The sequence below is a fragment of the Amia ocellicauda genome, chromosome 11 (genome assembly GCF_036373705.1).
Source record: "Amia ocellicauda isolate fAmiCal2 chromosome 11, fAmiCal2.hap1, whole genome shotgun sequence".
Lineage (NCBI taxonomy): Eukaryota > Metazoa > Chordata > Actinopteri > Amiiformes > Amiidae > Amia > Amia ocellicauda.
Window position 1 is genome coordinate 24,362,407 of NC_089860.1, and position 12,462 is coordinate 24,374,868.

General features: G+C 42.4%; 1 protein-coding gene across 1 annotated transcript in view; it reads right to left on the bottom strand.

Annotated features, from left to right (window-relative positions):
* ubtd2 (ubiquitin domain containing 2) overlaps positions 1 to 10,461 on the bottom strand; it is a 30,916-nt gene extending 20,455 nt beyond the window's left edge. Inside the window, exon 1 of the mRNA XM_066717069.1 lies at positions 10,247 to 10,461. Coding sequence (XP_066573166.1) covers positions 10,247 to 10,412 — 166 coding nt within the window. The 5' untranslated portion in view covers positions 10,413 to 10,461. The remainder of the gene's footprint in view (positions 1 to 10,246) is intronic.
* Between the last annotated feature and the right edge of the window lie 2,001 nt (positions 10,462 to 12,462).

Here is a 12,462-nt window from a genome sequence, read left to right on the forward strand (position 1 = left end):
CCACGCAAGCAGCACGCGGTAACTTTGCTTTGCCATGTTTCTCCGTGGTTTGTATGGTAGTTTACAATATACCTCCAGGGTTTATCACGGTTTCACTTCGCTCTTCAATCATATCATAGTGAACTACAAGTAAACCTCCATATGGGTAAGACCAGTGCCAGAGCCGTAACTCTACCACACCGCACTTGGTTGCAAGCCAGTACAAAAGAATGGCTCTGACAATTAGAACGGTTTCATGGTGCTGCCAGTGGTTTATTCAAAGCCCCATCAGTCTGTTTGTTTGAGGATCCCAGTTTAACACACACACCACTAAATCAGGAATTGTTTCAGGTACAATAATCTGTTTGAAATACTCACAAACTGTAGTAATAGAAGCATGCCATATCCTGTGTCCTTTAAACATTTGCTGTTTTTTTTGTTTTTTTTATCTCTGGAGACTTATAGCCAGACCCCTGCAGCTTTGAGTAATTCCTTGTTAAAAACAGTAGCAGTTTCTGAACATGCTTTGCAAAACGGAAAACCAAGTCATTCCGGCACTATGTGGGATTGGGAATAAATGGTTTAAGACATGAAATCCTTTCCAACATCCAACATAGATGAATTACACAACCTCATCAAGCCTTCCAGGCAAACTGACAACAACACACTTTTCACCCCTCCAAATATCAGTAGCCAGTTAGTTTGCAATTTTACCCAGTGACTAATTGCACATTTTATGACATGCTGTACAGTATCACTTTAATCTGTGCACAGTATAATGAAGAAGCAAACACCAGTCTTTCCCTGTTTCTTGGGCTGAGAAAATGAATGGTGTGCCCATTTGTCATGTCTGTTATAGTATTTACATGAATATATATATATTAGAAGCTGCAGACAGGAAATCGGTTGACTGATCAATAGACAGACACTATTTTGTGTGTACACAAAGTGCAGACTGAGAGATACAAAAGACAAAGTTTGCCTCGTTAATCTTGCGTTTCCTACATCCGGGTCCTTAGCATTTAGTTTACTAGCAGTACCAACAAGCTAGTGCTATGCAGACGCCGGTCAGTCAATCAGTCAGTCGTGTGTGTGTGTATTACATATATTTATATATATGCGGGGGTTCTACACTCTTGAGAAACCAGCAGTGACGTCACTGGCTTCTCAAGAGATAATGAAATATAAATAAAAAAACAACGTGAGACTCATTACACAAACATGGAAGACCTCCTCCGATTTTGTTCCTACTCCAAAACGTTAATCATCCATAAAAAACAATGAAATAAATAGCTAAGAACAAATACAGAGGTGCTCTCTCTCGCTCTCTCTCTCTCTCACAGACGCATAACAGGGATATTTCAAAGAACAAGCATTGTATTTTTAAGTGAATTATGCTACACTTTTGTTGTTGTGGTTTGTTTCAAAGTTATAGGAAAAAAACGTGTCGTTTTATTAGGAATATGTTTTATTTCCCCGTTTCGAACAGGAATGAACAACCCCACATAGATTTGTATTGCATGGATGCTTTTTCCTGCCAAATGACTTGAAGCACGTGGCCGGGAGCAAAGGTCTCCTGTATCAAAGCTGCCATGCAATCTAGAATTAACGATTCCAACACATTAGTGTGCAACTCCTTCTCTTATAGTGTTGGACAAAACAGACAGCACCCTAGTTCAGCACCACTGCACTCTTCCTTGTTTCATTGCCTTTTTAGAAAACGGGGATAAATTGCTGAAGTGAATGAAGTTCGGCGACCCCAGTGTCGGGCAAGTGTCGAGTGTCACAACTAAAATCCTTCTGCAATGTGGTACCTTGTAAACATAAAAAGGCCAGTTTACTGGTGCATGATGGGGAAGTAGAGAAACTTTGACATGTTTTTGCAAGATTAAAATGTGTGGATTTCATTTCACAAGCATCTCAAATGAGCACCATCTGGAAGAAGATTTCAAAGGAGCAACGAATTTCAATTACTGAAATTCTATTACGAACAAAGATGGAGAGAGAGAGCGAGTGAGAGCGCATGATAATTATACTGTTAGAAGAAGACCATGTTACCAGTTTGTGTCTGAGTGTGTGTTTGCGTGTGCATTAATACAAACTCCCCTATTGAAGTATACAGGGAATATTTAATTCACATTTGGATTTGGGTGTGGGGACAGTGTTTGTTATGTCTGTTTGCTCATACCTTACACAAGGCCTTGATGCAAAAGATAACACTGTCCTCTCACGTTTTTTTCAATTCATTCATTCGTTCATTAATATCACAGGGAAACGGACGTGTCTTCAGACAGAGCAGAGACAATGGCATTTCAGGTAAGAAGGTTCTGCCCAAGCCCATTGTCTCTGCTCTGTCTGAAGACACGTCCGTTTCCCTGTGATATTAATGAACGAATGAATTAATTGAAAAAAACGTGATTCTCAGGTAGTACCCCCCCCCCCCCCTCCGAATGCTTTTAAAGAGGACAGTGTTATCTTGTTAATGGTAATCTTATCAATAACAGTGTTATCAAGCCCATTAAAAACGTTTCCTGCAGTGCATTACCGCAGTGACACCGCAGTAAAGCACGGTGAAGTGAAGTGAAATCGTGGTACAGTGTCTCCAGAGAGGTGTAGTCAGCTGGTGTGTGAACCGTGGAAATCCAAGCATTGGACAAGCCAAAGCACAAGCATAGCTGTAACCCTGACAGAAACCATTTAAAAGACTTAACAAAGGACTGTGCAGAAGGATTGTGGGAAACATATACAAGGGGGCAAGGGGTAGGGGGGTCTCAATCTCTGCTCTCTGAAGGCAGCCCTCCCTTTCACCGAGCCTTTCCAGAAGGAGGCGACCCGGCGAACTCCGGCCTGCTCACAGCTTCGACCACACAGCACTGTGGTGTCCTCTTACTGTGCATCAGCCTGCCAGCACACGACCCTGTATCAAATCCAGCTTGCGACGCTCGCTGTAGACTTACAATGCGGCAGTGTAACCGGACACGGCGTGGTACGGTTACAGAATCGGCCTGCTGCACAGGGCTTTGGAGATATTGGATACCTGCGAACATCACAGAGGTCTAACACAGGGGTGCAGGAGGAAAGGACGAGATGTTTGTTTTTAAAGAAAGTGGAAAGAATGCAGGTTGGGTGAAATGGAGAATATGTGGTTAATAGGACACTTAATAGGTGCTTGAACTCCAGAGAGCGGCTACAGTCCGGCATCTCCCCCGTGCCAGAGAGCTCTTCTCTGCCGCTGGTCCAAGACAGACATGAAGTGAATGAAAAGTATCAGGTTCTTCTCTTCACCCCTTATGTGAACTCAAATGCTCTTGATTCATTCTCACTACAAATCTGCTTATTTATGAATTTATGCATTTAATTTGCCACACAGTGACACCCAGAGACTTGTACGTCAGCCACATGACCTCACATTAGTGTGGAGGGAGAGGGAACGGCCTGCACAGGAAAAAAAAAAGAGACAAAAGATCCTCCTCAAGGAAAGAAAAACAAACTATTTAATCTGTGGAAAATTACCACCACACTGGTCAGTTAAGATTGCGCTGTTAAAACGAAGCATTTCACATAGCTTGAAACGGAGGCTCTCCTGACTGCTGATGCTGGGAGCACCGAGCCAGGACTCTGGTGTGCATCCATGCGTGACTGGACAGGACACTCCTAGGAGGTCAGATCTGCAAAATAGGAACTCCACCATTAACATATTACGGTGTTCCTCCCCAAAGTCGAGTACTCTCCTCGAGAACACTAACACCACACGCACACGCACAAATATGCACAAAGGTGTCATGTCTTTGTGTTTCGCTAAAACCATCTTTCTTCAAACCTCAGTTGGATGAAATAATTTACTTAAATTAAATTAGCTTGAAAATTAAGATAGGTACCATTTTACAATTAATAGAAGGATATGGTGAAAGATGACTAAATAATTGTTAGTGCATTTGTTTGTGTGTGTGGGGGGGTGGGGGGCAGTACCTTGCAGGAATAAAGTAAATGACTTTGCGCTGGTTTGCACGATGGCATGTTAGAAGAGTAGCAGAAGGTGGTGAATACACTAGTGTTTTGTTTAAAACGATTAAGTTACATAAAATCTGTAGAACTAGCTGTACTTCACAGAACATTACAAACCATCTAGATTGTAGCGTTGCTGTTCTTCATGGAACAATTTTCGTCTGTCATGGGGGCAATTGAAATCAATCAAAATTGCTTTCAAGTCTACAGCACTAGTACTAACTGTCCTTGGCACAGGAAGTGAGAGCTCGCGTACAGTCGCTTATCTCAACAACCTTTGCGGGACAAGCCTCATTTTCAGTGTATTCAAACACAGCTCTGGATCCGGGGTCTGGCTGGAGCCACTTATAGGAACAAACGCAGCAGTCTATTCGGTGATTTATGCCTGTAGTGAACTGCGTTTACAATGTAGGACAGTGTGCGAATCCCCCGGTGGAGAGAGAAAAAATAAATAGATAAATAAAATAAAGGGAGTCACAATGCACTGCTGTTCAGTTCAGGGCCTGTCAGCTCCAGCCCAATGGCGACCCACGGTTCAGAACGCTGTGACATTTCCTTAAGAAGCAGCACACAATAAGGGCAATTCCTCATATAGCAGCAGAACCAGCTGGGCAGTAAGTGTTGTTGTGAGGGGTGTGAAGGCAGTCAGACGCTTGTGGCGCAGAATTACAGCTGCCTCTGTGGTGAGACTGACATTAAACTTCAGTTTAGAATATTTTCTCTCTCTCTCTCTCTCTCTCTCTCTCGCTCTCTCTCCCTCTCCAGTGAGCACTATGACAGGAAAACTGTCTTTAAATTAAAACTTTAGGAGCCACACAGGATTTCGAGGGTGTGTGTGTTTGGGGGGACAGAAGATTATTTTAAATGCCCCTATTAAAATCTACTCCTGCAGCACAGGCCCCTTGGGAGCGCTGCACTGACTCCACTCAGGCTGACACTGAAAGGGTTTACTGTCCAGCCGTGGCCCAACAGGAAGCCGCGGCTGCAAATGGAGACGTTAGCAAAAGTCCTCATGCACAGTCCACCTTTTAAGCTCCAGCTCTGTTCTGGTTTGTTTATTTATTCATGCATGCATGCACTCATTTATTTATTCATGGAGATGCAGCCCTGGGTCCGTTCAACTTGTTGGGTGCTTGGCCGAGATCTCATTTTCGTACAAAATCTTTTTCTGTGCTGTAACGGCCCCCTTCTAGGCACTGCTGAAGCAACATTTTACGGAGGAGAAACAAATTAATCCACCGATTAACTAATTAATGTACAAAAACTAAAGGAAAGTGCTCAGCTGTATAAAAACTTTTCCACAACAACAGAAAGAATCACGGTGCTTCATTCTTTGAATTGACAGGACAGAAATAAGTAAAATGTGAAAAATATACATACAAAAATATAGGGAGCAGAAGTGGGCATGGTTTGGAGGCAGCAGAGACAGATCTCTCTCGCTCTGTCAGAGGAAAGATGCATTACTGAGACAAGGTTATTTATATTTAAATTTAATTTGCAAACCCTCAGCTGGCTGGGCCATTGTGTTCAGGGTAAGGAACCGAATGATACAGTGATGCGAACTGAGCACCATAGGATAAAGCACTCCATTATCATCTATAAACCACTCAATGGCCAATTGAGGCAAGTGTTGGGTTAGCAAATTGTCTGGCTATAGTACGTCAGTCTCGCACATCATATACAATAGTGGACTGTGTGTTGGCTTTTACAGCACAGTCGTAAATGTTTATTGTAATACTGACGATAAATCGCAGAAAGGATTAATGCACCAAAAGACAAAAGGACAGCTTAGTTTAATTTTTTCTTTACGAGAATCCCCCAGATGAACTAAATCACTCTGCTAAATTAAAAACCCAGACATCTGTGATTCGTGTAGTAAGAATTTAATGAAGTTTCACATTTTCATAAATATTTGAAAAGTTGTGTCCGATTAGGAAAGCTGCAGATGGATTCTGTGCAAGAGCCAACGTAATAACGGCCTTTTCTGTGTTTTGGAAGGTTATAATGAGCACTGTTCAAGACATTTGAATGGGTTAAGCAATTTCCTTTGGTTGATTTTTATCTATACAGATGCATGACGAGTTTGTGAAAGAAAAAAAAACGAGAATGTTGCCAAGTTATTCCAGGAATTTCAGCAGGGATTTGTTACGAGTCTCCAAAGCCAAAGAAATTAAGATTTCCTTTGCTTCCAGGAATTCAACCACTCCCTAGATGTAGCACCCGGGCTGTTCCTGTCCCAGTCAAACACAGAGGACTCCTGTCTCTTAGGCTGATGTGTCAAATACACTTTTCTGTAAAGTAGACAGAAACTAGGGGACAGGGAGCAACAGGGGCACACCAACGAACAAGGTCACACGGAGAGACACAGGGACATGCGGACACATACATGGACACATGTGGAGACTCACGGACATCCAGTGCAGAGATGCATGTTGTGTGTTCAATGATGGCGAGTGTATAGCATCTTTACGAGTAAGTTTAGATTAGTATAAAATCATAGAGTCAAACTACCAACTTAAACATACAACATTGGACCTGATATGTCAAGGTATCTTTTCCCAACCATTATCTGTTCCAATGTTTGTGAAATCCCTGACGTACTGATTCATATTTATAACCTTAGTGAGTGTGATTAGTGAGTTACTCTTTGGTGCAGCTTTTTCCCCATTTAAACAATCAATATAAAGCACATTGTTTCTGAAAATGTCTTTATCGTGATGTCAGCTCGCCCACAGTCCCAGTGATGTTTAGTTGGCTAGCTAACTCTATTTACCTTCTACTACACGCGTCTATTGGGCTTGTCTGAACTCCTGAAACGTTAGCTGCACGTTCGTTGTCATTCGTGGTCCGGCTTCTCTGTGTTTGTTTGTTTGTTTTTGTGCAAGCATTACGTAACAGAAATAATGTATGCAATACACATCTACTTGTATTGTTATTTCAAATTGCAACAGCTCTCCACCCCCCACCCCCCCATGTCTTTGATTTAAAGCAAAATGTTTGCATCCCTCCACCTTCATCCAACGGCAGCAAAACAACAACTATAAACAAATTAGGCAGCATGTCTGTCAGCTTGATACATTTGCCTCTGTGTTGGCAGTGGGATTGTGCTGCTCTGCAGCGAACAGCAGACAGGTCAACACTTGGACTGCTGTTAGAGTCCACTTCAGTGTATATATAAATCTACGTAAACAGAACGGTAACACCTGTCACTGCAGCAGTACCGGTGTTGTCTCTGCACTGTTAGCCATCAAAATCACACAGGTTACCCATGTCCTGCTCCCGTTATGAAAGGTACACATGATATTTACAGAAAAAGTCACAGAGGCTACATGACTGTTGTACACTTTTGTATACTTGTGTTTTTATATACTGTGTGGAATACGTACGGTGTTTATTCGTATTAATATCACACAAACATGAACAGTACCATCAACAACCATAAATAATACTATCAAAATATAGAACAAAGAACAAATGCTACCTTTACACCGTGACTCCCCAACCTCCACCGCTCTCCCCTGACGGTGCACTGTAACAGCAGGCCTGCAAACAGCCTGACATGTGGGTGTGCAATCGCCTTTGTTCCTCAGCCAAATATCTCAGAACGCCTGAGACACACACAGACGCGCACTAGGGGATATAGTCAGGTAAACCCACAGGGTATGTAGTGTCATCAACACGATATTGCATCTGTTCTGTGCAGTGGTCTGGTACCAGTTTGCTTTTTTTAAACCGTACAAACACTGTAATGGTCTCATCTGTCACAGTACCACTTGTGATCATCATCATCATTATCAACAGAGTTCAAACCCAGGTACATATTTCACCTACACTACTTAAACAGAATGTGAAATCAAATTAAGAAATGTCTGTTAACCGGGGTCTAGTCTCAGATGCACTGAGAGGGTTTAGAGTCAGTGAGTTTCTAGTGCATCTTCTCAAACACGGCTTCAGAAGGAGCCCATGAACGCAAGGATGACAGGGCTCCCGCTGCAGTCCGTGAGGAGAGATTCCCAAGTCACTGTGCAGGAGGAAGCAGCAGTGCTCCCTGCATCTTAATGGTGAGGAAGTGGAGGCTAATAATCATAATCATAATAAACACTGTACTTATTGCACACAGAATATCAACTGCAAAGACTTTAAATGTAGCCACTAACAGTGCTTACAGTAGTCGACACAGCAATTACTACTGTGTGACCCAAACTTTTAATTAATTTGCACAGCTGTACTTCTTTTAATCACACCAGTGAGGTAACCTAAATTTAAGTGCACACTGTTCAAAGACTTTCCGAGGATCCTCTGCAAAGCAGTCTTTGACGCAATTCTTCAAAATTGAATTAATAAAGAAAAGAAAAAGCTCCTTTACTGTTGATCGCTGCATCTATTGGGGCTGTCTCATCTGGTCTGGAGAGGGGCAGATCTGGGGCTGGTTTAACTTCTTGTAGTAGACTGAGCGAATCTTTTTCATCAACAGCTACACCTGCATGGTAAGTGAGTGCCCTGCCAGATACCGTCACATTACTGGAGGCTGGATGCATCAAAGCATGCCAACTACTTGACAGCACACAATATACTGTGTACACACAGGCCAGTCCAGATACTAAATTACTTTATTTGGCGTGGCATTCTGGTGTCATAACTCGAGAGTTTCAGTGTTCAGTGTGTTGTCAGTTTTATATGGGAAGAGTATACATGCATACATACACATACACACAACCATACACAGAGAAGTTGAGCTACCGTGTAGTAGTATTATTATTATTATTGTTATGATGATTATTATTAAGTAATTTAGCAGATCCCTTAAATCAAGATGCTTTTTCAAACATTTTCATACACTGTAGAAACACACAACCTGGCAGACAACGTTGACAAAATATATCACCTACACTTTACACTAATGCAGTCTTATTATTATTATTATTTACAAATTCTGATGATTGGTGTTGCCAGATGTTAAGTGGGAGCAGCCTTTGTTTTGGCTGATAGACCCCTCCCCCCTTAGTAAAGGGACAATAGGCACTGACAATAATCCCACCCCAGAGCCTCTGCACCAGGGAAGCGTGGATTCGCCATCGTGCCACCGCACAGAGCTGCACTTTGATCTCCATCTACTTATTCACACAGCAAATACACAAATAAACAAATGCATGCATGCATAAAGTCCCAAACAGTGTCAGTGATCAGCTTTCTGCCCAGTGCGAGAATGATGAACAGAACCGCAGACCATGTGCGTTTATATGTGACTTTAAAAGATAAATCAATAATATGGCTGAATGCATTATACAGGATTTGCAGCGTGGAGATAACTTGTGAGCTTGTGATCAGCCCAAACCTTCCTAATATGCATGCTTTTGTTTTGTACATCCCTCGATTGATACTTTGACAGCGGCTTCCTCTGCTGCGGGGCTCGACCCCGATTGCTCTGCAGACGGACCCACTTCCTGGTTCCGACACCCTCCCGCTTCACCCCGTTATTGTTTCCAGACACACACGTCACCGCACAACACTGATGACATCAGCATCGGGATTATTAATACACCGAGGTCGATAAAGCAACAAGACGGAAGTTAGACCTCCAAGTCCGATGCACATAATCACAATGAAAAAACGGAGCCACAATAACAAACCCAACCCGCTCCGCCCTCTCCCTCTCTACGTGTACAGTAAATGCAGTCGAGCCCTGTGTTCAGCCTGCATCCCATTTCAACAGAGCTGCTCAGTCATATGCACAAATCAAAACTGCCACCCATATGCAGACTCCATTATAGACCGCAAAAAAGCGAACAGGATGCATGAAAATAAAGCAACGCGAACTGCAATAGAAACAAAGGAGGATGTGCAGAAACTTAGTGTGGTGTGCATTTGTACATTACCAGCAGATCTGTGGGCTACACGTATACCTACATCATAAGAATGACAACGATTTCATATCTATAAAACATAGAAATGCATGCGTACATATATACACATACATGCATATGTGCATGAGTAGTTTTCTCAGCAGAGGGCCAGGAAGACAGCAGGTCGTGCACAAAAGAAGCAGCAGCAGCATCATCATATGTTATATATTACATATTTCATACACTGTATATCATATGAAACTCAGGCGGAGAGGTAATGCGATGCACAGACAGAGAGAGAGAGAGATCCGAGGGTGGTAGAAAGCATCGGAAAAAAATGTTGCTTCGGCATTGACCAGAAGCACATCCTAACTAAATGGGATGCATGCTGCACTTTCACACACACCCGGCTTTCCTACCTCCAGTTCCGTCTGAATTCTCGTTCAAGCTGCCCAAGGAGTCGTGCTGAGTGCCCACACACCCGCCCATGGGTCTGCAAACTGCGCTGCCCCGCAGACCCTCTCTCCTTCTTCCCCCTCTTCTGAACTCTTCCCTTCTGACTAGCAATGGACACCCAGTCGGCATCAGCTGGGAGAGGCGGGGTGTGCTCACATCATCACAAGGTGACCGCTCCTGAGCACAGAGAGAGAGAGAGAGAGAGAGAGAGAGAGAGAGAGAGAGAGGGGGCACCGGGGCAGTGGCGAGTCTCAGACACAAGGACGCTTGTGCCGTTTGCTCTTTGCACAGTGCTAGATGATTTTGTTGTGCTTTTTTGATGTGCATCCTGTATTTGATACTCCAGCCCCCGCCTCTTTGTGCTTTGGTGGGTTTAATGCCTTGTATTTTATCAACCAATAAAGTGATCACCCTCTTTATCCTTTCCTGTGCTTTCACCACTTTAAATGTAACCAAACCTTTTGCAGTTTTTGCACAATCAAAGATTGTGCAAAAACTGCAAAAGGTTTGGTTACATTTATATCATACATTAAAATCTGCTTTCAATGTAACAAAACACTTGCAACATCTTAGTAGAAAAGCTTATGAATACATATGTGGGTAATAAAATCTACTTTCAATCAAATGCTGATTATGTTTTCCAGACCATGGGATCATGTGTCTGACACTGTGGGGACAAGGCTGTGTTTTGTGTGTTGAGCTTTGGGAAAATGTCAGGGTCCTGCATCTTCAACACACTTCTGTTGTTCATCGATGAGCCTGGTATAAAATATCTATCTATCTATCTATCTATCTATCTATCTATCTATATGGTTTCAGGGGTTTAGTAACTCTGACTTCGTTTGCTGCAGAGCCAGTGAGCTCTATACCGCTGCTGTCCTGTATCTTTCTACTTGCAACGACAGCCAGCCAGCAGAATTTTCTTGTCACGGTTATAAAAATAAAATAAAATAAATCTATCCAGGACTCCGCTTGACAGATTCTTGGTATCTCCTGAAATGACCTCACCTCCCCCCTCCTCCTTCTTCTCTTCCCTGTAGCTGTAGAGGAGCATGCAGAACAGAGACTAGTCCTTATCTTGGGTCTTCAGCTGGAAGGACCCAGGGATTATCTTCCCTCTCTCATGCTGGATCATCAGGAGCGTAGATCCGCACACTGAAGGGGGGTGACAGTCAGTCTGTCCGCAGGGGATTTTATAACTTTCCATAAATCTACGGTTCTTATCAGTTCTCTATAAAGACAGTCTGTTAATGCTCCTCCCCACCAAATCTCTGAATGACTCCTTGATTTGTCAATTGCTGTTTTTTAGGGTCTCTGCGTTTTGGATACAATTTGAGAACATTTTAGCGTAGTAGCAAAATTTCAGAATAATTTTGACTTTTTAAAACAATTTTAATTAATGCAAATTCACTCTGCACAACGCAGGTAGGACGTTAAAAGGGTATTTCTTTGTTTTGTAATTGTAATAATTATGAAATTATTAATACATCTAATTAAACTAACTAGGGGAGCTTTTAGTGATGCCGTCACATCGCTGTGGCACCAAACAGTAACCAGACAGTTGGTTGCGGCCTGTGTCTCTCTGGTTTCTCCACTCCTCTCTATCTTTTATTTATCTCATATAATTGGTTAGGAGTGAGTTAACTCTCCCAATTTCCATTTCCATTCCAGTTCAGACATGTAAGGAGTTATCTATATTGAACCAGAACCTGAATGTAAGCATTAGACCAGCAGTGTGGAGCTGCCTCCTACTTTTCATTCAATCTAATCTCTAAATTACCTAAATTGGCTAATGTTTTAGCGATTTGAACCCATTTAACACTGTTACAGTACTTAAGCAGTGGAGTTTAATATATATATATCAGATTGCCGTTAATCACAGTTTCTGGGTTGCTGCCATTGTGAAGCTGTGTGCCAGTGGCTTAGTTTGAATCTTATCTGCCTGAATCTGAATATACTGTTAGTTAGTAAAAAAAAGGCACCATTACAGGATTTTAAACAGTAGTTCAAACACCTGCGTTTACTCCTGTCTGCTCTTGCACAAATGTAAAACAAATATTATAGTCAGCTGTCTTAATACTCTTGATGAGGGCTTTTATAGTGCTGGGCGGTAGCTTGCTTATAGTAGTGATACAGCTTTGTGGTCTACTTACTTCCTTATCAAAACCCCATTGTAAAT